We start from the raw sequence: 25,023 nt of genomic DNA on the forward strand, positions 1-25,023 counted from the left end.
TTTAAACTGGGCAGTTTAAAAGTAGATCCAAATATTTCGAAAAATCTATGTTTAACTAATCAGCTAATCAATGTGGTGGAAAGTCATGATGAGTAGGGGGAAACCTTTGTCATCTGAGGTTTGATGGAGAAGGGATTAATGGGTGATCCCAGAGACCTCTTTTTCTTTAGAGTGACCACTGGTGGAGGAGTCAGAAGAGTCCGTTTCTGGAAAGATAAAGCGAGGCACATTTCAGGGGTAATTAGTATAAAATATTAGACACGATAAAAGACACCAAGCGGCAGAGAAGTTGACCATTAAGATAAAAGAAGACAATGTGTCACCATGACTCAGCAAGAAAAGAGCCAAAACCGTTATAAACAAGACTGTAACACAATTAAATGTTGCAGGTTTTAACCTAAAGGCTTCAAATTTCTATGAATTTCTATGATTTCTATGAATCCTGTTGACGCTCAGCATTTCCGAAATGGAGTACCACAAACCTCAGAGTGCAGGTCCTGTAAGATGTCTCCTAATAGGTCGTCTTTGGACAGGTCAACGTCTTTCTGCAGAGACACGAGATAACAAAACTACTGACAAATGCAAAAAGGAGCAAAAGCAAGAACAACAGCTGCGTGTTGGTGCTTTTCCCCCCACTGATATGTCAGAAACAACTGGCAGGTGATGAGGCACGGGGAAGGTAGAAATGATGATGATGATGATGTTGTTTGTAATAAAAGCAAACACACAAGCAAATCAGTAATGCTGACAAAAGCACACCTCAGCAGGCCTCTTGACATTACTGTTCATGAAGAGGCTCTTGATGGTGTTGGGTTTGGATACAGCAGATTTCTTCACATTTTTCTTTGAGTCTGCTCCTTTGGCTCCTTTTCCTGCTAAAACAAACACAACATATTCACACACCTGAACTATTTGTGTCTTCTCACTCTCAAAAAGTGTGATCTGCTCCTGCCGTTTACCTTTTTTGTTTTCTACTACGTCATCATTCAAATCGTCATCAAAGATTTCTCGTCCATCCTCCACATATCCTGTTCCATCTGACAGAAGAGACGAACAATCCGGATTTAGGATTTCCATAAACCACTACACAGCTTCCTGCTGAGGATTCAGCAGCCAGCAACTTACCATCATCAATAATCCAGTCATCCTCCTGCCTCTCTCGTACCATCTTTGAGTACTGCTCCTCATCCACCTCCTCATACACACTGGCAAACTCCTCGACCTACAAAACATGAACACTAGTCAGCCGTCACCCTTAGCACAAGCACGGCTGCACAAATACCAACAAGCACATATACATGTGGTTGAAGAGCAGCACAAATAATTTGGGAGTGTCAGAAAAAGTGAAGATGGTGATCAAAACCAGACCAACAGATATAAACACACATAAAGAGACATGATCAGCTAAGATTGGGGTTCATAAATGACAACTGAACAATCCCGAATATGTTAATTAATGATTCATCGACTTGAATTTGAACCAAAGTATAGAACAGACTTTTCTTAATGGAAAACAAACAAACAAAACAAACCTGTATGTGGAAAGGTTTCAAACCTACTGGAAATGATTCGTTGTTTAATTCAGTAAACATGATCACAAAGACATAGAGTAAAAAGAGAGGCTGCTTGCTGAATGCAAAAGCCAAAAAAAAAAAAAATACTCCAAATCTGGTAGAGATTGTAAAGATGAGGCAACACTAAACTGAGTTGAATTAAACCTACACTATATAACACAATAGCACAGAGAGACGAATATAAACACGCACCACGGGGACGTGTGGCCTGCCATACCTCATATTTGATTTTCTCTCCCATCTTGGCTTTCTTGAGCTGCTCCAGCGCGGATCTCCTCCCCACTTTCTCCCTCTTCTCCCGTCTGGAGCGAGACTTGGCCAGGCCGCAGGCATCACCTCCATCGTCTGAGGACGGGGGACACACCGACACGGCCGCGACAGTTTAGCTTTGCGAAAGACACATCTGCAGCGCGCCAGCTGCGTTGTTTCTGTTGCTGGACGTGTGAACGCTGTTAAAGCCTGGGGGAGACATTTCTTGACAGCGCGAAGCGAGCTAACTTGCTAGTCGGCTAGCTCCGCTTTTGCTGCGCAAAACAAGCAAACAAAAGCAACACGAGGCGAAAACTCACCGTCGTCCTGAGCGTCCGCGTCCTTGTCTGGGTTAGAAACTGGAGCCATGGCGTCAAGGTTGTGTCTTTATCGTTCGCTCACTGACAGCTAATGCGTGTGGCGACGACGAAGAGTCAACACAATAACAGAGCAGTCGGCGCCAAATCGCCTTCCCGGGGAAAGTCATATGCCGGAAGTGACGTCACGGCACTGCGAGCCAATGAGATTGCGCGTCGTGTCCGATCTGTCCGCCAGGTGGCAGTGTTGTACAATGTAAAATTCGCGTCAACCACACAGTGTACTCTGAAGTATTTTTGTACTTCAGTACATGTATCTGACAGGAACGAAGTTACTCTGCGTCCTCAGATGTGATTTGCAAAACACATGGTACAATAATCTGATAAAAAAAAAAAATACTAAAAATATAAGAACAAATCCATTTGAAATGAAAAAAAAAACTATAGCAATAAAAAAAACTTGTAGACTTGACGTGTAGGCTATACGCTATAACCAAACATGTTTATGTCTTTTAAATACTTATACTACATAGCTGTAGTTTAAGATGTGGCAAATAAAATAAAAGTTGCTATTTTATAGGGTTCAAAGAATGAGTTCATGGTGCATATATTTTATTATTTTCCAGGGGATTGAAATTATCACTATAACACTATCCTCATGTAATTTTTTTATAAATGACCAGATTTCAGCATTATAGGCCATTATTCTCCTTCTTTAAAAAATAAATAAATAAATAAAAAGTCAGGGTCTATGCCTGTGTACCCTGATGAAGTTCGTTTCCTTGGCAACCAGGCGGGTCTATAGAGGGCACAATAGATTCCTGTCCCAGATTGGGGCCACGGAGAGACTACAATGAGTCCAATAATGAAAACACAAAGCATGTTTTGTCCTTCATTCCTACTGCATTTTATGGCTTTCTATAGGCCTACCCTAAATCACTGTGTTAATTCAGCCTGTGGGCATAACACCACATTTATATATTGAACATACTGGTGACTATAGCCAAAGTACACTGAATAGACTATGTCCTCAACAGGCTAAACAGTTGTTTATAAAGGCTGCAGTATAAACTTGCTGTTAGTTAATTGCCCTTCTTAAGTACAGTGTTCTTGTCATTTTTTTAAGAGACGCATTTGGCCTATTCACTTTTCTAAACTGGGTTACAAGTTGCAGATTTCATGAGTTAGGTCCTCGGAAGGAGGCTACAATAGGAAGAGGGTTCATGAATGTTTACCCTAATAACCGTATGGCCTACTGTAAGGTCTGCTATATGGCCTGTGGCCCACAGTTGTCGCAGCTCATCAGCGGTGAGCAGTTGATGTGTCCTTTGGACAGATTGCACAGACGGGGCTGCAGTTGATCCAGTGCACTTTCCCGCTGCGCTGGAGGAAAAACAGACAGCATCCTGACTTAGACCAAATTAGACAGAAAAGCAAGAGGTGGACAAAAAAATCAATACCCATAGGCTATTTGGTTTGGGGCACCATGGTGAAACAGCGACGCGTCAGAGCGCATTCCTGTTGCGCAGCAGTTGCGCCTCTTTGTTGCAGAAGAGGTTCTCTGAAGGTAAGCAAACATTACAAGTATGATTTCTTTATTCCCAATTTACAGTCCAGTTGCTATCGGTTTTGTTTCAACGACTCTAAAGAAGTTTGACAGAAGCACGAGGAGGGGGAATTAGAAAAAATGGTTCATTTAACGCATGGAGATGCAATTTACTCTGGACTTTCCATCGGTGCATCTGTTTAGTAGTCTGACTAGAATGTGAATGTGACAATTAGGCCGAGCCTAAAAAGACAGTTAATCTTCTTCAAAGACAGAAATAGCCGAACATGTGCATTCACCTACTCTGAAAGTGTAACAAAGATTACTAGTAAAGTTTTAAATCATTTCTGCGGGACGCTGCAATTTGTCTCAATATTTTTTTTTTTTTTTTTTTTTTTAACAATTTGGTCTGTTTAATGACTGCAAATCTAATAAACTAATGCAAGGAAATATGATTTTATTTACTAGAAAACTCTCTTTGCTCGTGATAGACTTAAATCAAGTATTTGGCCGGTCAGTTGACAGAATAGTGCCACCGATGGTGCTATGGACCACTCCACCAATCCTCGCCGTTTATACTGCTGAACTGCCCGAGCTGTTCTTTGATTGGTTCTTTCTTAGGGCTCTCTCCTCTTTTCCGTCGCCATGGAGAGAGCTTCTCAGCTCTGCCGAGAGAGTCTGTGAACACGCAAAGATCGTTTACCGACACAGGCTCACTCACAGCTCACAGGATTATCTTATGCATGCAAATACTATAATAATTGTTACGTCATCTCTGCACTGTTTTCATGGAGAAGTGACGACAGATGAACACGTAACTCTAAATTAACTGTATTTTCTTGGTCATTTGCACTCATAATATACACAAAATTCACATAATGAAGGTCTGTTCCCTTGTTTTAGCACCATGAGTTGTCCGGTGAACATCTGGAACATTCATGCCCGGTGTGACTGGAGAATGGTGATAGTATAAAGCCCCTATAGGTTGAGCCAGTGTTAAAATGTCAATAGACACAAGCGTATTAGATCATAGCACATCAGAATCAGGTGTATTGCCTAATAGGTTTTCTTATACAATAATTCAAAAGCTATCACAAAAAACTATTAGAAAGTTTATGTATATCTTGTTTAGGTGGCACATTAAGTCTTTTAAGCAATGACAACATGACATTGTAAGAAGAGTTCATCCCTTTTGTGATGTGAAGAAATAGTCAAAGAGTGAGACCTCTTCCGTGTCTCCTCCTCTCTGCAGCAGGGGATCAGAGAGGAGGAGGAGGAGGAGGAGGAGGAGGAGGAGAGGACAGACAGAGAGGCAGAGCAGAGAGTGGGCGGGGGGAACAGAGGAAGGCGAAAGAAACAGAGTGGTGAGGAGAGAGGCATCGTCTCACTGATGCTGAGTCACATAACAGAGGGACCACAACTGCATCCCATGAGTCTTTGGGAATAATGGAGGAGCTTGAACATACCTGCCCTTATCCCCGGACGGTAGGGCATCCGTGCTCGTGTGTTTTCTTGTCTTGCGGTGTGTGTAGGGAGTGTGTGACATGGGCGAGGAGGAAGACAAAGGGACCTGCTTTCTCCCCTGTTATGAAACAGATCCCCTGTAGCATTTGACTGTGGGAGATGCTCAGAGATCTGAATGGACAGTTTGTGTGTTTGAGTGTGCTGCTAAAGGGGAAAGGGGTTTACACAGCAGACAACATAGCACAAATGTCCTGCTGAGGGGGAATGTTGCCGCAGTACAGCCTCCTGTGTTTACCCTCTTATCTCTCTTATCTTCTTTGGTCTTCATCCTGGCATTTACGTCTTTCCAAACTCTCCATTTTGCCTTTTCCTCGCCTCTGGCTTCACTCTGGCTTCCCTCTATTTTTGTGAGGCACGCTCATCTTTACTGTTGTGGTTATCTCATGCCCCGTGTCCTGTATTTCTCTTTTTTTTTCCCAGCTTTAATCCTTCTTATGCCAGATGTTCTTAGCTTGTGCCAGAGTAAGCTTTACCGAGCGCGCTCATGCCACCCGTCCTGATAGGCCCTCGTGCTCCTGGACACTAGTTTAAGCTTTACCATCTGCTCTGTGCTAAATGTTTGTAAGCTCCTCTTCTACCACCTTGTCCAAGGAGCCATGGGTGATGAGGTCGCTCCTTCGGCACATTGTCGGCTAATTCTGATGCCTCCAAGCTTTAAATGCAGGACAATTTGTGAGAGGTGGAAATGTCAAGGTACATTTACAAAACAGGGGAGGCATGTGCACGTAAATATGAGACAGACACCATTAAAGGAGTCTCACATAAAGCAATGTTAATTATTAATGCCCTCTTTCTCTTGGATCTGTAACCTGCTTCTGTTTTTTCTGCTGCAATATACATTGCTACTTTTGACTTGTCCACTACTAAAACAGCCTGTTTCCAGACATCTAAGCTGCTGCTCCCTTCTGTGATTTTTTTTTTTTTCAGTCTTATAATGAAATGGCAATTCATCTATGACAGATAACTTAGGAGTACGTTGTGACGTAACTACTTCTGTATCTCAAGCACATATAAGTGTCCAGGGCACCCTTGCAGTATCTCTTACAGTATTTTGTCTTTCACACTGAAGATCTTACAAACTCTAAACGGCACTTCCTGACTGCAGTATTGTCTCAAAGGGTAATGTAAGGCATTGTCAACAAAAGTAATGAAATGTTTCTGGGTTGTTGGATTTCTATTGTGCCAAAATGTTCAATGACATCTGTGGATTCTTTTAACCCCTGTGTTTTGTTGACATTGGCTGTCTTTCCCAATTCTTCAGGGTCCCACTGACCCATTTCTGCATGTGTAAGAATGATTATAATTATTATAAAATCAACCAGTATTTTACCTTTGATTATGTTTTTTTCTTTTTGTTTTGACTTTATCAAAATATGATGTGTAGTGCAATTGGCAACTGTCTCCTTCACTTTGCCTTAACTATGCTTGATCATGTTATGAAGGTGACATAAAACAAGCGTGACCATAAAGCAGGGTTATTGGGCAAATAAGGATGTAATATGGGTTATGCATTATTAATATATACTCCTTTTGTTTGGCAAAAACCAATGTGCAGTATATGTTATGCTACATAGTAACAATACTTTATATTTGGGGTCAGTGTGACTAAAGAGAGGTCAAACACGCTGTTAAATTGCCGCAACATGAACAAAGTACCTACATGTTTGTTTATTAGAGCAAAATGAACACTGGCCTGTTGTCGAATACATAAAGTCCCCTGTTTATTGCGTTGTGTTGTATTGAAGTGGAGAAACATGTGCAAATAACATCAAAACCATTTGCATGATGAGATACTCCTTGACTTATTTAAATCTGTCTTTTATTTCTGTTTTAGAGATTCATTATTTACTGTCTCTGCCAAAACCACTGATTTGATATTTGACTGTGAAGATCACTGGTCTCCTTTCTTGTCTACTGGTTTGTCCCTATCTGTGTTCATTGAACATGTTCTCACGTCAGACTCTGCTAACGCTGCCTTTCCTTGAGGATATGTTGACGTCAGGTGCTTGTTTTGTCCGCAGAGACTGATTCTGTTTCCATGTTTTCGTCCTCCTCTCACACTCCCACAGCTTTCTGCTCTCACCTGACTCTGGGCATCTTTTAGAGTGAATGAGACTCAGTGAATATTCCCTGCAGTCAACAGATGGCACAAACACAAAATTTCAGGCGGGATCACACTGCAACACTTTAACCTTGATGCAGCTTTGACACATACTAACAAGGATCATCTCTTATCGCCATTGTTCTCTCTCGCTCTGTCTGTCTTTGTTTCCATGTACCACTGATGATTGTGTCTACCCCATCCAATACTCCACACAGGCTACCTTTATAACTGACGCCTGAGAGGCCTTCGACAACAGATCGATAGCGCTGTCCTTAATTTCTGTCCCATGTTAGTACACACATAACCTACAGAGAAGTAAATGTCTGTTCACACACACTGATCAATAATACTGAGTGAAGCTCACTCTATTGTTCCAATATGGAGTCGTCATTGGCTGTTGGTTATTCAATAACCTAATGGCGGTTCCTGTAACTGGGATGGGTGTGGAAAAGGAGGCATACTGTGTACCACTAAAGGGATAAATGGTGCCTTTTGTTTAGAGGTGTGTTTTGGATGCTGTAAAGACTGTGATCAGCCTACCTCCTTCATTCCTACTATAACCCGGTCATTTTGTGTCTCAGACTCTCACAGAGCCTGCCATCTTTGCCACTGAGACCAGCTGTGACTGTCGCGCACCTCATGAGAAACTCACCATCGCGCAGGCCCGCAGAGGCACCCCAGGTACACCTCCCCCTGCTTGCTTTCCTTCTCTCCTCCATTTCCTCCCACATGGCCTCCTCAGCATTAATGCTTATCTTTTATCATCAGCGTTTTCTAACTCCATTTGCTACTGTGCTATACTATTACCATTACTGCTTCTGGTATGATTTATGCAATTGATATACTACAAGATCTACTGAAGCTGCTACTGCTCCTATTACTACCTCTGGAGCTACTTCTGCTGCCACTATTACTACTTTTAGTGTTGCTACCTCTTCAGTATCACCATGAACTATATCGTATACTCCTGATGCTAAGGCTACCACTGCTACTACTACAATCTATAATCAGCTGTTACCACTACCTCTTATTTTAATACTTCTGCCAATATGTTTTCGGTCTGCATTCCAATGTGCTCCTGTATTGGCACTGCTACACTTAATTATTTAGCTTGGTCTCACACCAAAGCATGTAATACACCCATCAGTCCACTAGAGGATACTGTTTCAGTGTCACGTTTTGCCTTGCCTCTGCGTGAAAAGTACCAGGGTCAAAGAAAATGGTCATGTGTCAGAGGTCATGGATGGATGGATGTATGGATCAAACCAAGGACTATCATCAAGGAGACCAGTGTTTCAAGTTTTTAGAAAGCGACATGGATTTCTTTAAAGACATATTTTTCTAACCTACTAGTTTTTGTGTCTTACCCTAACCAAGTTTTTTTTTTTTCCCTGAACCTAACCACGTGGCACCTCACTTTTCAGGCCTAGGCAAGGCAAAACACAACACTGACACGGAATCGTGTAATGAACTGAGAGATGTATTACGCACTTTGGCATGATATCAGGTTGAGTTATTAGTAGTATTACCAGTCCAACTTACACTAGTGCAGCAATCCTAAATGGTAGTAATTTGTCAATGTGTGGTTTAAGTTACAACATATTTGGATCAGTATATTTTGGTCCCAACCAGTTCTATTAATGTCACAACTAATAATAATTACTTGCCATTGGACCCGTGGTTAATTCACTTGACACAATGACACAATTGACAGTTGACACAACCTTTTGACTTGCTCTAACATGAAAAGCACAGGTGTATTAATCGTCTGCATCGCAATTAGAGGAGGTCCTTGTTTTCCTTGTCATGCTGACTCGTTATCTTAGCTGACTGGGACACTTTATGGAACTGAACCACCATTAACAAAATTTGCTTCCCTTGTGCTTTTGCTGCTCTGACAAGTCAAACAGTCTTCTAGGAAAAAAGGTCAATCAGGAAGTCAAAGTCCAGTCTTGGTGAGCTCAAATTTAGTTTGAAGAAGTCCACTGTTTCTGCTTTGTGCTTTCATATTTTCTAAATAAATGTTAAATAAATTGACCACACAGCAAATGTGGGGCCTTGTGCTCCTCATCGACTTTTATAACAGGTCTCTGCCGGCTGTACATGTTTGTGACTGTATACTGCTTCTATTTTCAGTGGACCGGCCAGTCAGAGTCTACGCAGATGGCATCTTTGACTTATTTCACTCTGGACACGCTCGTGCTCTTATGCAGGCTAAGAACCTCTTTCCCAACACCTACCTCATAGTAGGAGGTAAGATCGACCACACACACTCATACAGATTCGTCTAACTGATGTGCTCTATTTACATGGTGTCTCCTTCTCATTTTCCTGAAACAGTGTGCAGTGATGAGTTGACCCACAAGTACAAGGGTTTCACAGTCATGACAGAGCAGGAACGCTACGAGGCTCTGAGACATTGCCGCTACGTCGATGAGGTTCTGAGAGACGCACCCTGGACTCTCACACCTGAGTTCCTTGAGAAACACAAGGTGTGTGTGTGAGGTTGTTTACAACATCAGTGTTAAACTGTGCTGCATGAAACATGCAGGAGCCTTGTTCACAAAATCATCCAAGGGCCAAATGGGGCTACCAACTGCCTGAGATACGAGAAACTCACAAAACTAAGGACCATGTCAGTCCCTCAGTCTTTTTCCAGTGTAGAGTAAGAGAATTGAATTGAATTGATTTATGTTTAATTATATATAATTGTATTCTATTTGACTAGCTTAATTGTTTTGTTTGATTATTTTGTAATTTAGAAAAAATAGGATTATAATTTCATCCTTAATATAATTTTATGTAATTCAATTTCATTTTAGCATTTCATATTTTTTTTTAAATATATTTTTTTTAATGTAATCTAATTTAAACTGATCTAATCCAATTTAGTTCCTTTTCACCCTCCTGTGTATCGTATTTTATATTTCACATTTGTTGACGATCACCAGTCACGTATGAACAGAGATAACGAGTAAATTCATTCCAAAACATGACGTCATCCATAGTAACAGGGTCAAAAGGTTTTGATTAAGTCTTAGGAGGAGACTTTTATTACCACTGAGGAGGACTTTGAATGATGAGATAAGATACTTTGTGGATATGGCCCCAAAGCTTTTTGATACTTGTGTATGGAATAATTTGTCATTATGACCAAGCCCTTGTCATGTCCTATTTTAAGCATGTATAGTTTGCAGAAGTCTAACTTGAAAGACTTACTGTGTATGCTCACCTGACTTTTTGTTGCCTCATGTTTGTCCACCAGTGCCGTGTTTTCTGCCATACAGTATGTGTCCTTTGACTGTTTCTCAGATCGATTTTGTGGCTCATGATGATATCCCATACTCCTCAGCAGGAAGTGAGGACGTTTATAAACACATCAAGGAGGCAGGTTGGTGCTTGATTCCATTTCGTCTCAAAATATACCTTACCCGAGGTGATGTTTAAATTCTGTGTCATCCCGTGTGTATATTAGGGATGTTTGTGCCCACGCAACGGACAGAGGGAATCTCAACCTCTGACTTAATCACCAGAATCGTCAGAGACTATGATGTCTACGCCCGACGCAACCTTCAACGTGGTTACACAGCCAAGGAACTTAACGTGAGCTACATCAACGTAAGGGCATGATCAATTAACCCTGATGAGAAAAAAGACTGGTTATGGCTCAAAAGGCAAATTATGCAACTGCTTACTGCAGATATATATAAATTCACCGGATTAACATTATATTATCATAGTTAATATATGAAAATACACAGTGCTTGCATGCTAGTAAACAGTTTCCCTTTTACACTAATGAAAGGAAAGGTCCCCATCACAGCTCAGGACAATGCCCCTACGTCTTTTATTGAATTCTGATTGAGGTTCTGGTTCCCTGAAGAGTTTTTCATGTGAAGCACTTTTTTTTTTTCCCTCAGGAGAAGAAGTACCGGCTCCAGAACCAAGTGGATCGCATGAAGGAGAAAGTTCGCACGGTTGAAGAAAAGAGCAAACACTTTGTTTACCGCGTGGAGGAGAAGAGTCACGACCTCATTCAGAAGTGGGAAGAGAAATCCAGAGAATTTATTGGCAACTTCCTAGAACTTTTTGGACCTGATGGGACATGGGTAAGTAACTCTTGAATCAGGCAAACACTGACACCATCATTGTAATTGCTGTATTGCTTTACTACCGTGCTATACTGTGTCAGATCAAATTTGATATCAAAAAAGGGTAAAAAATGACCATTATATTTCATTTTGACACCCTTTAGATCACTTTTACTGGCAATACACTCACAAAACTGGATGTTTAATGTCATATTTCACATGATATGTGATGTTAAGTGCTTCAATTTCTTAAACTGTTATCTAACTTCCAGACATATGGACCTTTGTGCTGTTTTATACAAATGTCCACCCTCTCTTTCTCCGTCTCTATCCAGAAACAAGTATTTCAGGAGCGCAGTGGTCGAATGCTGTCCTACGCTCTGTCTCCCAGAGAGTCGCCCTGCAATAGTCCCCCCCGTGAACTGTCCCCACTACGCTCTCCCTCTCCTCCGTCTCCCCCCGCCCGCTGGCACAGCGCACGGCCCTCGCCCCCTAGTTCCCCCAAAGGAGCCTCCGCCTCTATAAGCAGCATGAGTGAAGGTGATGAAGATGAGAAGTAGACAGACCATTGAACACACACTTAACGCACACACTCCACACTCACAATACACTGCCTGGGAACTGCTCACACACAAACAAATAAACTCCTATAAACACTGGCTGGATACTGAAACTGTCATCTTCAAGGATGTTGCAAATATGCAATCCAGACGGGGATTCATGGGAAATGAAGTTCTGAGCTGCAGAGCTAAGAAGCCATCAATGTCTCTGTCATCTGGGCAAGAACAGAAAGGAGGAGAGGATGGTGACTCATGCAGAACAAGGACAAGAATCCTGTGCAATATCTTCCCAGAGGATATGCTTTCGATTGTCCAGCACTGATAGAGACTGTCGAACAGCCTGCTTCTAATATCACTTTGTTTTTTTGTTTCTGTCTTATGATGTTAATCATTTTCTTTTTAAGATGCAACATTTTCTAGTAACTACTGTGACCACTAGACAGAGTTACAGAAAGTCTGCATCTGAAATTCAGTCCTACAGGTCATGTAAACTGGTTTCATTAATCACTGTGTGTAATGTTGTGCTTGTTGAAATGGCAGTTAGGAATTAAAGAAGAGACACTGCACCCCAGAGAATAGCAGAGGTGACACTGTGGACAACCTCTTTGCACTCAAACACAGTTTGTGCTAGTTGACACCATTTTAGCATGAACGAACGGCAAGAGACGTGAAATTCACTCATCACTTGTTCCCATGCAGTAGTAATAAAATACTTCTTAAAGGTCCAGTGTGTAGGATTTAGGGGGATCGATTGGCAGAAATGAAAACACGAATGTGTTGCACAGCCATGTTTCAACAGTAGCCGAAAAGGGACAAACCAAACACTGGCTTTAGACAGGTTCTTTCACATTTTTCACAGATCCTCTTAGGCCAGGTTCAGACTAGACGATATATATTTGTCTTTCACGATGGTAACTATGTCAGATAAGAAAATCAAAGTGCTGTAAATTCTTGCCGTCTTGCACGGCAACACTACAAGAATGACCCGGACCAATTATGGTTAATATTTGTGCGTGAGTTTCTGTGTCGTCGGGGAGGAGGGTCAAGCAGTTGTCAACCATGGCAACAGAAGCAATATGTGTGGTCCTAACAGTCATTTTGCCATGTCCACAAATGCATGCCAGAGAGCACTCCTTCATCTCGACATCAACGGACACATTGCAGGACTTATCAAACTAGGCAGGTAAAAACAAAAGAAATGTTGTCGGGGGGTCGTGAGGTGTCCCAGACGCCACATTGCTGTTCTTCAGTTACGTCACACTACAAAGCCCACTGGAAATATGTCGGAAATCATGTTAAAAACAAGCTGAATTTGTGAAGCCTGAGTTCGGCATTACACGCTTTTCGAGAGGGTGAGGCGAGGTGAATTCAGTTGATTGGAATCTGCAGCCTCACTAAATGGAAACTGAAATGAGCCCCTGAAGCTTACACTGCACCTAATATGTTAAATGCCTGTTAGATAGTCCCCAAATACTCAACCGTGATGAGACAGAAAAAAACAGCTTTTATATATTAACTTCTTGAATGTAAACCTTTCTGAGTCTTTTTGAGAGTAAATGTAATCACTCACTTGTAGTCACACGCCATACAAACACACAAATCCTTCAGCTCCATAGCTGCTCAGTAGGCTTCAAATGTTACATCTCTCACCTACTAATGTGGATTTACACCATAGAAAGCCATGCATTTTTTTTTTTTGACATTTTATCAATAAGTGTTTAGCAGACATTTTTTGGCTCTCTGGATTATGATGTCAGCTGTCAATAAAAACCCGACAAACTCTGATGATACTTGAAATATATATATAAATATAAAAAAGCTCAAATGCTTATTAGAAATGTATGGAACAACTCTTTCACTCAGGTCTGCTCTTTCATACCAAGCCAGAGTAGACCTCTCTTCCACTCCAACAACACAATAAACACCCTAATGCAATGTAGAGACCTTAATGTCCTGTACGCACTACATGTTAATCTGCACTATATGTACAAACTTTGGGAATGTGTCTTTTTTTTTTTTTCTATTTTTTTGTTATTTTAATGTTCAAATGGCTTGATATGTAAATAAAACAAAAATGTATAACAGAATATGATTTAAAGGGCATTTCACCTTTAAAAAAAACCACCATAACATGCAGAAAAACTTTGATGGGGATGACACACGACAGCAGTTGTTTTTATTGTCAGGTTTGACAGTGCGTATTATAAGTTGATCTCATGCTGAATCACATTAGAAGATTGCTCTATTATTTTTTTGGTTTATGTTGATGTTGCTTGCATATCTCTGCACGACTCCCTCCACAATGAGGAGTTCATGCATAGAAATACATCATTTGAGCTGGATGTGCAGGAGGATGGAAATCACAGCAATCACTCCACACTGGCTGCATATACAGCATACAGATTATATAGAGTTATGTATGTATTTTTCTCTACAATAAGCAAAGTACAGTGACAGTCTTTTAACAGCAAAGGTTAAAAACAACGGAAGGTGGAAGATCCTCAGGCCTCTAAATCGTGGAAACTGGGATTGAAACTTTGATCCAGAGATGTGAATTTTGAAGGGATTCTCACTGGTCTACAAGGAGACCGCACTTTAATCTACCACATCGACCGCTAACCTACAACACAGCAATTCCTTTACAGCAGGTTCGTCATCGAGTTTCACACAGTGAGACTAGCAGTTTACAAAAGGCATTGGCAGTGATGAAATCTTACAGTGAGGCTAAAAAAGGAGGAGAACCTACGGGGTGAGGAAGCTCTGAACTCTTCTTTGTGTTCGTATCAGGTGGAGCTAAAGGAGACGAGAAAAGGAAGTCAGTTCAGATTAATCAAATTCTCCTTCCTCTGCAGGTCCGGGCCACGTTTGAGTAAAGTTAGGCATTTTTTTTTAGTAGTTTTAAAATGATGTCGCTACTATTAAACGATGACCTGATCAGAAATAGATTTTGATGTGAAAGGACTTTATGAAAGCTATTTTCAGTAAAAAATATAGGGTTCGTAAAGTGCGCTAAAAAGGCCCTAACTATGATCCGAATGACTAAATATTAATGGTTTGATGCAATATTTCAGTGCCCAAAGATGTTTTAGTAGTTGGAGGCTCTTTTCTAAACACTCAACATGACTTGCGATTGTACAAATAAAGATAAATTAAGAAAACAGTCGACAAAACTACAAATAATAATTACAAAATTATCAGAAGTAACCCTGGGCCCATGTCAGAGATGAAGAATGAAGGAAAATAGTGCACAATCCCAAAAAAGCTGTTATTAACTGTGTTTTTGCTCTTGTATAAAATTATCTAACACCTGTCAAGTATCATCTCTTTTTACATTTTTAGCTGCATCCTCTGTAATTATCACTCAAGATAATAAAACACGAGCACATCGTTTTAAATACACAAGCTTTGTTCAAACTCATCCAGAAGACTGTAGAGGTTAGTAACACTACAAATGAGACACGAGGCTGCCTGGAAGAAGCATTGTTAGAACAAACAGGTCCGAGCTGTGAGCGCGTTGTTTATCCACCATGGCAGGTCGAACATGTTTGCAAGAAGAAATGTAGTAAAAGTAAGGATGCGGCCCTTTGTTTGTTTTTTTTAGGCCTCTTTAGATGCAACAGGTCCACTCATTTCTGTGGGGAATTGTACAATGCGTCATGCTGGTGTGGTTGAAGCTACTAGCCGACAACGCTGCCATGGTGGCATTACATAAGCATCTGAAAAAGACGCCCCTTTGGTCATTCAGTAGCTGTTACATCAGGACACGGAGCTGGATTGCACACAGAAACATCTGATGAGGGTCAGCACCGCTCGTTGGTGGTCTGCTTGTTGACTTCTAAGAGTAAAGCGAAATAAAAGTAAATGATGAAAAAAAAATACTTGGCTTTCATTTTCTAACAGACTACCTTTATAAATGTTCTTCAAGTTCCAGTGGAGCCTTCACGGCAGATTTCTTTTTAAGCATCAAATATGCCGTACGTTTCCAGAAGTAAGGCTTTCTCCCTTTGATATAAAATAAAAATCCAACGAAATAAAGTGTACTCTGAATGGACTACTTCCCCTATGTTGTTTTGTTTTTTTCAAAAATAGCTATTATTTTCTCAACTATAAATAAACTTCTCTTTCATTTTCCCAGGCTAAAACAGAGTTCAACCAAAACAAGTCCTTACTATGCCAATGACACATTGGCGTAATTGTGCGTTCCAGTGGAAAGAAACGAAACCTCCTCCTCTTTCCCATTTGCACTGAAACCCTCTCTCACTGCTTGTGTTTTGAGAAGCAGAAGCAGAATATAAGCCTTTTCTGATGGAGAGAAAGACACTCAATCAGCAGTGCATGGCTTATTCAGCCACAGGGAGCAGCGGCCTCGTCAGCAAAGATGAGGCAGGCCAAAACTGCATGAGACAGGGAGACAGCACAAATGCAGTGAATTTAGCTCGAAGAAACGAAGCCTGCATTTGTAAAGATTCACCAAAATAACCTGTAATTTATAAACAGGGCTAGATGCTGAGGGCTCTAAAATTTGGAGGAGGTTCGTTTTAAACTGCAGTGGTTATGCCACAACAATGAAAGCTACAGTGATGAAGGTCATTGCCACTGGGTGGAGAATAAAGTCAAGGTCATCTGTCTGTTTCAAACCTCCGACCACTGGAATGTAAAAGCAAGTCCGGTCCAAAACCAAGCGTTAACCCGAGGGCAGCATTTCATCGAGCATGCTCTGCGCAGACTGCGGGCATTTCAGCTCCCAGCAGAGGGCTTGCTACAGAGTTATCTGTTTGCTTTGTAGTTGGACTTGCTGGCATCACGTGGCTCCCTGCTGGGGTTGCTCCAGTCGTCGGCCTCGGGGCTGGTCTTGTAATGCCGCCACGCTGACTTGTTGAAGACGGGCAGGCGTTCAAAGGACTCACTGGACAGAGCCTTTAAATGAAGAAACAGGACTAATCATCACTTTGCTTCATCATCATACTTTCAGACATTTTCAGAAACACACTCACTTCGCTCGTGAGCTGGCAGAATAGCGGATCGATACCGCCCTCGGTCTGTTGAAAGACGGCGCTGCCACGAGACAGTTAGCTCAGCTTAGCATATAGCCAGAATCAGCTAGCCTGAGACGCTCCGGAGTTCACAAGATCTGCTTACCATCACCTGCTTATTAACGTTTTATTTGTTATATCAGGACAAAAACAAAATCTGTAAAAACAGCAGGTTTTAATTTGACGGGGCGGTACGGATTAGAACTATTTCCGAGGTGGTGGACCACTGCTGGTAAACTAATCTGCTAGCAGCTGTGCTGCAGCTACTTGCCGTTATTACAATGTTATTGAACCCGGGCAGCTGGTTTAATAGTATCTTAAGTTCACATCTCAAAAATCTGAGAGTGGGTATGTTTAAATAGCAATTGCGTTGCATTTCACCACAGCAGCACGTAGTTGTGCCCCGTGTACCTAAATGTAACTGTACGCAGAAAGATCGTTAACCTTTAGAGAGAGGTCATTACAACCCGTTCGACATTTGGCTTGCTCACTTTACCTTCAGATAGATGACAGCGTCTGTCCCCACTCCCTCCATGGAGTAGAGTTTCAGGTCCCCCTGGAAGTACCGTGCATAGAGTCTGGAAATGGGTAAACCGTAACCAAAACCAGCCTGCATAAGAAAGGAAAAGAAATAAAGTTACATTTCCCAGATGTGTCGCCTATAAGAATGTATGAGCTAAAAAAAAAGAAGAAAAAAAAAAAGGTTTTTTTTTTTTTTTTTGGTCACCAGAGTCAGTACTGATTGAACTTTGTGTGTGTGTTGTTTACCAGTGGGACAGCTCCTGGCTCCAGGCTTGGTGTCGGGGCAGTGGAGTACATGTAGTTAAAGAGACGATCTATCTTCCTCAGAGGAACTCCTCCTCCACTGTCGCTGATCTAAAGACGGAGAGTCGGAGAGTTGAGACGAATGAAGCAGACAGACAAAAAGCTCAAACGCCACAAGATATTTCTAGAATGAAGCATATGCATGTGCCTTCTTGTGTCAACATTACCTTTATTGAGAGATCCTCTTTACCCAGAGTGACTTTGGCCTTGACTGGTGGTAATCCCTCTTTGCTGTTTTCATGAAGCTCAACTGTTGCTCTCATTGAGTTCTGCAGACACCCACAGAGTTCATTAGCTGAGCTCAGTAGGAGTCCTTATAGAATTATAGTCACATTACGGATCCATTACATTTAAAGAGCGCTGCGGTAGTTAAGTTGACAGCGCTGATGCTGCCTGGCTTACCTTGAAGAGCTCAAACAACATGTGGAAGAGATGAGAGGGCACGTACACGGCCTGGATGGGCTTTTTAGGAGCCTTCACTGGAAGACAAGAATGCGAGGACAGTGAGAAGATTAAACACGCATATACACACACACACACACACACACACACACACACACACACACACACACACACACAGACAAAGCTGGTTTTCTTTAAGTTAATGAGATGTTGAACACTGTAATTGTTCCAGAACTAAATTTGGACATCCAAACTGAATCCACAAGCTCCACACTAAACACAGTTTTACATCTGTGACAGATTACAGGGGGAAATGGAAATGGAGGCATAGATGAAAGCACTATTGCACAAAACTCTCTTACTGTTGAACTCTTCGATCTTGAGCGCGGGAGCATCCAAGTAGTACTTCTCGCACAGCATCTTGGCAGTGTCGTAGGCATCTGATGGAAGAGGAAAAAATAAAACAAGGTGAATGAGAGCCGAGCAAGCTGAGCGTGTCCATTGTTTATTTGTGGATTCCTGTTACAGGTCGCTAATGTAACTTCTGTCCCGTGTCGGGTCAGCGAGAGTGCAGCTCCGAATCCACGCTGCTGGAATTCCGTTAAAACTATCACTGTGTAAATATGCCACTGAGCAAAGATGTAGCTACCCGGTTTTGTTTGAGTTGTGTCACTGCTGAAAGTGACGGCTGTGATATAAGACTAACTCCATTTCCCAAAAGAAATACGCAAATATTTACAGAGTAGAAAAAAAGTTAAACAATAGACAACAAAAATATTCTCACATAGAGAATACGTGTACCACTCGCTGCTGATGCTCAAACTCTGACTTCATGGTTCTGACATTATATAGAATTTAAGCACAAGAAAGAGCTCCATTTCTACATAAATACACTGCATGTATGTATGTACAGTATGTATGTTTGCACACGTCTAATAAAAAATAATAACTCAGTGTTGGGAAGGTCAGTTTTCAAATGACAGATTCCTAGTTCTCCTGCTAACCCTGGAACTAATTTAGTTATTTTACCAAAGTAACGTAACCTACATTTAAATACTTTTCTGACAAATGTTTTAAACTGAGAAAGGAAGCTGAAAAGTCTGAAAAATACACGGAAACTAGTCAGTGTAAAGCTCACAACAGAACTCAACACCAATTACAGTCGAACTTTAATGAAACGTTCTTCGATGTAACTTCAATTAAGATTCAAATGTTTTGATTTTAAATTTGATTTTAAAGCACAGCCACCAAAACAAATCACAAGTATGTTGATCACAGCTGACTTGCAGGGAATGAAATATGTTCCCAGAAGAGAATCGATCACAAATGAGGTCAAAAATTTGAGTGCATAATGTCAAACGAATGGAGCCTATCGAGACGTAGACTGACGGCAAAGATATGCAAAACAGCAGAATGAATATTATATTCAAACATATAAGCTATTTACCTAAAAGAACATAATTAAATGTAATGAACAACATTTTAAATAGTAACCATAATTCAATTACACGTAAACCAGTTACTCCGCCACACTGATAACTCTCGAACTCACCGCTGACGACTTCGGCCACGCTGCAGGTGGGATCGATGCTGCCTATGTGTTTGGGGTGGGCCGGGTTGGTATCGTTCCCAAATAGGAGAGCTGAACACAAACACGTGGAAATGAAACTTAGCCGCGGCTACATGTTTAAAAAAAAAAAAAAAAAGCTGAAACAGACGTTGTGCGTTTCTGAGACTCACTGTGCTGGTTGATGAGCATGCGGAAAGAGATGCGGTTGGTGTAAAAGCGATCGAGGAAATACTGGATGTTGCTGCTGATGAAGGGGTCAAAGCCGAACTTCTCCTTGTACTCGATGACGCCCTGAGCCATGGTGGGAACCACGTCGTTGTGGCGGTTACGGATCTCAATCAAGAGCTCCAGGAAACTACAGATAAAATAATTTGTGGATGTTTCGATGAAGTTGTTCCTCAGTAAACCTCATGCATACACATAAAGAAATCCGTCCATTATTTCTTTACTATTTTGGAGTCACAAAAAAATGCAAAGTCTTGATGTCCCCGTTCTTTCATTACCAGCGAACTGTGTGTTCCCTAAACAAATTCCTGCCCGTGTGTCCGAGTCACGCATGGCTGTTTATCAGACGGGCATTGTTAGTGTAAATACTGTACTTTCATGAGCTTTTATTCTGAAGTCACTTTTCACTCACTCGTTCAGAGCTCGAGAGTCTTCTGGCTTTCTGTTCTCGTAGTCCAGCAGCTCCACAAAGCTCTGCATGTACCTAATAAAACAAACAGAGGTCAAAAGGCCCCCCTCCCGTTTACACAAGCCTTTTGACAATACTTCAACTATAAAACTTATCAACTGGCAGACAGACAAAGAAAACCTCTGGAGGGAGCGTCTCACCATTTCTGGACCAGTCTGACGGAGGGCTGGCTCAGCAGGTTGTCTGGCAGCAGGTTGACCTCTCGCATGGTGTTGGCCAGCCGCACAGGCAGCTCCTTACGCAGGAACATGTAGGATGTTTTCTCGCACGCATTGTCCCTGCCTGAGAGAAAAATGATTGTTCTTTGTCGAAGCTTCATCCCTGAGACTGACTAAAGTATCTGGAGCTTCTTGTCCAGTTTTCACCTGTGGGAATGAACGTTTCCTTCAAACACCATGTTGGTAACTGACTTCATTTTCGGCATTTTTCTTCCATTCCTTGATATTTGTTAGTGTTGCTACAACTATTCATGTCGCTTCATCTCGCTCTGCCGCCGCCACCGTTGTTGGAATTTGGAAACAAACATCATCGCACTCCTGCTGGTCCCCGATTGGTCCGCCCTTCAGAGTGGCTGAGCGAACCTTCGTGAGAACGGGGTTTCCAGACTATAATCACAACAAAGACTGAAGCTGTGAGTGATAGTCTGGTGGGGCTAGAAATATAAAATACAGACTTTCTGAGGCTGTTACAACCCTGTTGAGCTGTACTTTTAATTAAGTAATATATTCAGGATTTTGTTTGGGGTTTTTTCTTGTCTTGAGCCACTATGACAAAGATTACAAAATTCACCTTTTAAAAAAATGTGTGTTTATTTGCATCGCACCAAGAAAGCGCAAGTCCTCTTAGGCCTGTGAAGTCCTTTTCCCAATTTAAATATAACAACCTGTTTAATTCTTTACCCACACAGAGTCGCAACTATTTGTCGATTAACCGACTGGTCGGCAGAAAATCAATTGCCAACTATTTTGATAATCGATTAATCGTTGGGCGTCATTTTCGAATGAAACTCCTGAACGTCTTTTGGTTGTGGACTGTTTGTTGGGATGAAACAAGACATTTCAGGCTGCACCTTCAGCTTTGAGAAACATTGGTCAGCATTTTCAACATTTTCTGACATTTTAAACCAGCCTCAACAAACATTTACCACAGCTGCAAGATGCAGTTGGTTTCAAAATCCAACTTTTTTTTTCTTATGGTACCTTAAACTTTGTTTTCTTGCAGCAGCTGTATCTTCTGTCTGCCAACATTAGCCTGAACCATTCATGCAAAACTACACGAGGAAATAATCAATCTTATTAGCCAGTCGAGAGGGGAAGTCACAGAGGGGATTAAAAGAGAAAAATGTCTACTGCAGTGAAATGTCTTTAATGTGCAACCCGACGTTACACAGTTAGCTCAGTTCCTCGTGTCTCCACGTGACGACTCACACGTGAAAACCATCAACTTTCAGAGGAAGAGTGAAAACCAGTGAATTGTGAAACCGTTCAATCAAACAACACAAAGTGTCTGCCGCAGTCACAGGAACACAACTGTGCAGCTATTGTGTTGCCCTGTGAATGACCTCAAGACTCCAACAGAGAGGGGACAGTGTGATCTAATGTTATTCCAGGTGAAAACTTACATGACTTGGCAAGAAACAGAGAGTCACACCATCTCAGCTCAAAGGAAAGGCTTACCCTGATTCATCAATTTTAAGGACAAAGTGGTAAATTGCAAAATGGAGGGAATGAAACCACCAAACGGGAATCCTGGGATGACCCCGTGCTGTGAGTCAGCACAAACGACGTGTGCAGACAATCCTTGGATGACCTCTTTTGTTATCTTGTGAAACGCGCTGATGTCTTTTGACCTGCCGCTCCCTCGACACGAACAATTACTGATGGCAGTTTCTCAGATCAAACAAGTGGCACCTTCTTCCTGTGCTTCACATCCAATCCACAGCTATGAGAATAAATTACGTAATGTCTGTTTAATCAGAGATGGATTAAGAAAAGCCCTGAGCGCAGCTTTGACACACAATTAATAAACTGTACTTCAAGTCTCATGTCAGAGTCTGGCTCAGTCATTGGCTCAAGTTTATGCTTGTTGTGCTTTATTATTTTGAAATGGGACTTCTTTTTTTTCCCTTTCTTTTGTTTTACCTTAAAAATACTCAATTTAACTATCATTTTGAAAATACAACGACTCACTCTTGACATACACCTGAAAAGATGAGTGAACCTTGTGGAGCAGCCGGGCAAGATGAGCGAGTGTGTTCACCCTCCACTGCGTACGTGCTGCTGCCCCTGTCTGAGTGAAAGTACCTTCATGCATGACCACATGTACAACAATACCACATGTACAACAATACCACATGTACAACAATACCACATGTTCCCACGATAAACAAATCCGCAACATGCAGGGGCACCAGTTTGCATGCTGCTGCTCGGGCAGTTATTGGTGCAGGGTTACGAAAAGCAAATCCAAATGCCTGACAGCGTCATGTTTCATGGCAGCTTGTAGTGGATTTATTTCTATTAATAACAAGTCAGGACTGGCACGGGACACCTGAAATCCCCGGTTCCAGTTGATAAAAGTGACAAAAACACACGGCAATCAAAGGCCCGTGGTTCATTGAAGATGACGGCGCCGCACTACTCACCAAAATCCAAAAACTGCTTGATGGAGAGCGGAGACGGTGAAAATCTGGAGTAATACTCGATTTTGGGGTTCGTGTTTTTCAGCAGGGACGTGAGGATCCTCATTTTGAAAGTTGAATAATGACACCTGGAGCTGACGTGATAGCGAGAGTCAGAAATAATACGACCATTTCATCCCCAGCAGCGTAGACAGACACACGTACAGTCCTTCTCTGTCGTCGGCATCCGCATTTCCACACCGCCCGGCCACAGTGGACGCCACACGACGCCACAAACAAATGTCCATAAGGTTATAAAACAATATGCGCTCAATACCGCTTCCTGGATCTACATTTCTGGACGTTCAGATCGGTTCAGCACTGCAAAGCTGCGAAATAAAATGTCAACTTCCTGTTGTGGTTTTTCAAAATAATGCAGTATAAACTGTATTTGCAAAGTAACGGGCAATCAAAAAAAATAAATAAATCAAAACACTGAATTGAAAATAAATACATTAGAATTATGATTCACATGCATTCGTGATTAAGTCATTTTTGGCAATAATAAGTCTTTTGTAAAAGCAACGAAATGGCAGCAGCAGATCTAAGAAGTGTCATATTATACATACAAGTTACCTTACTTTTTTCTTTTAGGATATCCTACAATCTGAAACATTGCTTCAGTCATTTAATCTGTTCTTACGCGAGAAAAAATTTTTGGCGAGATGTTTTTAGACTTTAGATTAAACATGTGAGTATTTCTCTGCCTATCATGACATTTGGCTGTTTGAATTCTGTAATTTCCCCAAATAAGCAGCTACGTTTTATCTTGTAAATATAGGCTAATTGTATTGGCCAAATACCAAACAAATAAATGTAAATCGTTTGGATCCTAGTCCCCTATTTGGTGCTTCTCTGTACTAAGTTTGAATAATTAACACCCTAACAACCTTTCTGCATGTGAGATTTACATTTATTATTCCTTTAATGACATCTATTCCTGTTGCCTGATGTTACCAGACTCAAATTCACAGCGTGAATATATATAATATTATTATGACAGTGAAGAAAATGGAATCTGTAAGCATTAGTCTGGTGGAACCAGGATACTAAAGTTGCACCGCTTCATAATCTTTTATCTTGAAGGTTCAATCTCCTAACATCCGGCCCATTTTGACGTTTGGGAACCGCGCGTACAATTGACAATTTCGACTCAACCGCACTTGGCGGAGCCTTGTTGATGATCTGCTGTGATTGGCTTAAAACCGGGAAGCGACGAAGTGCAACAACTTAATTGGTTTGCAGGATTGTCAGTCGACATTATGTGCGTTACCAATTTATCTGTTGATGCAGTCAGACGTGTAAAGGACAAAGTACAAACATTAACGTTTGGAGTGCATCTCTTGAAGGTTAAATGTGTGAAATGTTGTATGTGGACTAGTCCAAACGACCTTTTAGCCTGCGCTATTATCAACAGGCAAGTCGTGATACGGTTCTACCAGGTTCTGGTTTCTACTGCCATCTAGCGCGGCAATGTTTTAAAAACACTGACTGAAAATAATACACAATAACACCATGGAGTCATTCAATATCTTAAGTCATCTGTTTAAAATGCCTGTTGTACATATGGACCAAAAGGAGTGCAAATACAAAACAGTTCTGCATGTAATAATGCATCAGCTATACCTATAAATAAGTGATAAAGCTTTATTTTTTGGGGGGGGTTCCCATAGCTTCCTTAATAGAGGTAATAGATTCATTCATTAAAAAAAAAAGTTCCTGGAAAAAGCTGTATAACTCCATGATAATTAAACTTCAACTGAGACCACTGAACTGGTCCAATGAGTTCATTCAAATAATCAGTGTTACCATCAAACATAAAAATCAACATATATGGAAAATTAATAAATGAAG

At 41.3% G+C, this 25,023-nt stretch overlaps 3 protein-coding genes across 5 annotated transcripts in view; 1 reads left to right on the plus strand and 2 right to left on the minus strand.

Annotated features, from left to right (window-relative positions):
• The window catches only part of pola1 (polymerase (DNA directed), alpha 1), a 53,692-nt gene extending 51,410 nt beyond the window's left edge, over positions 1 to 2,282 (minus strand). Inside the window, exons 1-7 of one of the 2 annotated variants that reach the window (XM_069151602.1) lie at positions 2,144 to 2,282; positions 1,792 to 1,919; positions 1,126 to 1,222; positions 960 to 1,037; positions 760 to 872; positions 483 to 545; positions 105 to 206 (exon numbers count right to left, since the gene is read on the minus strand). In XM_069151602.1, the coding sequence (XP_069007703.1) occupies positions 105 to 206; positions 483 to 545; positions 760 to 872; positions 960 to 1,037; positions 1,126 to 1,222; positions 1,792 to 1,919; positions 2,144 to 2,192 (630 nt within the window). In that variant the 5' untranslated portion in view covers positions 2,193 to 2,282. Of the gene's footprint in view, positions 1 to 104; positions 207 to 482; positions 546 to 759; positions 876 to 959; positions 1,038 to 1,125; positions 1,223 to 1,791; positions 1,920 to 2,143 lie in introns of both variants that reach the window. The other variant, XM_069151601.1, reaches the window with a different exon arrangement.
• A 2,711-nt stretch (positions 2,283 to 4,993) lies between these two features.
• LOC138199487 (choline-phosphate cytidylyltransferase B-like) lies at positions 4,994 to 14,052 on the plus strand. 2 transcript variants are annotated; one of them, XM_069151605.1, is made up of 8 exons: positions 4,994 to 5,171; positions 7,896 to 7,995; positions 9,451 to 9,567; positions 9,655 to 9,806; positions 10,627 to 10,705; positions 10,790 to 10,917; positions 11,235 to 11,423; positions 11,741 to 14,052. In XM_069151605.1, exons 1-8 carry the CDS (start codon positions 5,133 to 5,135, stop codon positions 11,963 to 11,965), a joined length of 1,029 nt encoding a protein of 342 aa, XP_069007706.1. In that variant the 5' UTR covers positions 4,994 to 5,132; the 3' UTR covers positions 11,966 to 14,052. The 2 variants fall into 2 exon arrangements, with proteins under 2 accessions (XP_069007706.1, XP_069007705.1); XM_069151604.1 differs by having other exon boundaries at positions 4,995 to 5,171; positions 10,790 to 10,932.
• A 67-nt stretch (positions 14,053 to 14,119) lies between these two features.
• On the minus strand, positions 14,120 to 23,505 carry pdk3a (pyruvate dehydrogenase kinase, isozyme 3a). Its single transcript, XM_069151603.1, has 12 exons — positions 23,134 to 23,505; positions 20,630 to 20,771; positions 20,433 to 20,504; positions 19,966 to 20,150; positions 19,778 to 19,867; positions 18,588 to 18,665; positions 18,226 to 18,302; positions 17,991 to 18,092; positions 17,767 to 17,874; positions 17,495 to 17,608; positions 16,762 to 16,882; positions 14,120 to 14,758 (listed from the first exon to the last, which is right to left on the minus strand). Exons 1-12 carry the CDS (start codon positions 23,234 to 23,236, stop codon positions 14,679 to 14,681), a joined length of 1,272 nt encoding a protein of 423 aa, XP_069007704.1. The 5' UTR covers positions 23,237 to 23,505; the 3' UTR covers positions 14,120 to 14,678.
• Positions 23,506 to 25,023: the final 1,518 nt, after the last annotated feature.

The sequence above is a fragment of the Embiotoca jacksoni genome, unplaced genomic scaffold, assembly GCF_022577435.1.
Source record: "Embiotoca jacksoni isolate LCO1_2020_lvr unplaced genomic scaffold, fEmbJac1.0.p SCAF_17, whole genome shotgun sequence".
In the NCBI taxonomy this organism is placed as follows: Eukaryota; Metazoa; Chordata; class Actinopteri; family Embiotocidae; genus Embiotoca; species Embiotoca jacksoni.

Coding starts and splice junctions, on each gene's coding strand:
- LOC138199487 (XM_069151604.1), top strand. CDS start 5,133: ATGGAGGAGCTTGAACATACCTGCCCTTATCCCCGGACG. Junction 9,568..9,654: donor CACCTACCTCATAGTAGGAG/GTAAGATCGACC, acceptor TTCCTGAAACAG/TGTGCAGTGATGAGTTGACC. Junction 11,424..11,740: donor TTGGACCTGATGGGACATGG/GTAAGTAACTCT, acceptor GTCTCTATCCAG/AAACAAGTATTTCAGGAGCG.
- pdk3a (XM_069151603.1), bottom strand. CDS start 23,236: ATGAGGATCCTCACGTCCCTGCTGAAAAACACGAACCCCAAAATCGAG. Junction 19,868..19,965: donor CATGCTCATCAACCAGCACA/GTGAGTCTCAGA, acceptor GTTTGTGTTCAG/CTCTCCTATTTGGGAACGAT. Junction 17,609..17,766: donor AGCCAGGAGCTGTCCCACTG/GTAAACAACACA, acceptor TTTCTTATGCAG/GCTGGTTTTGGTTACGGTTT.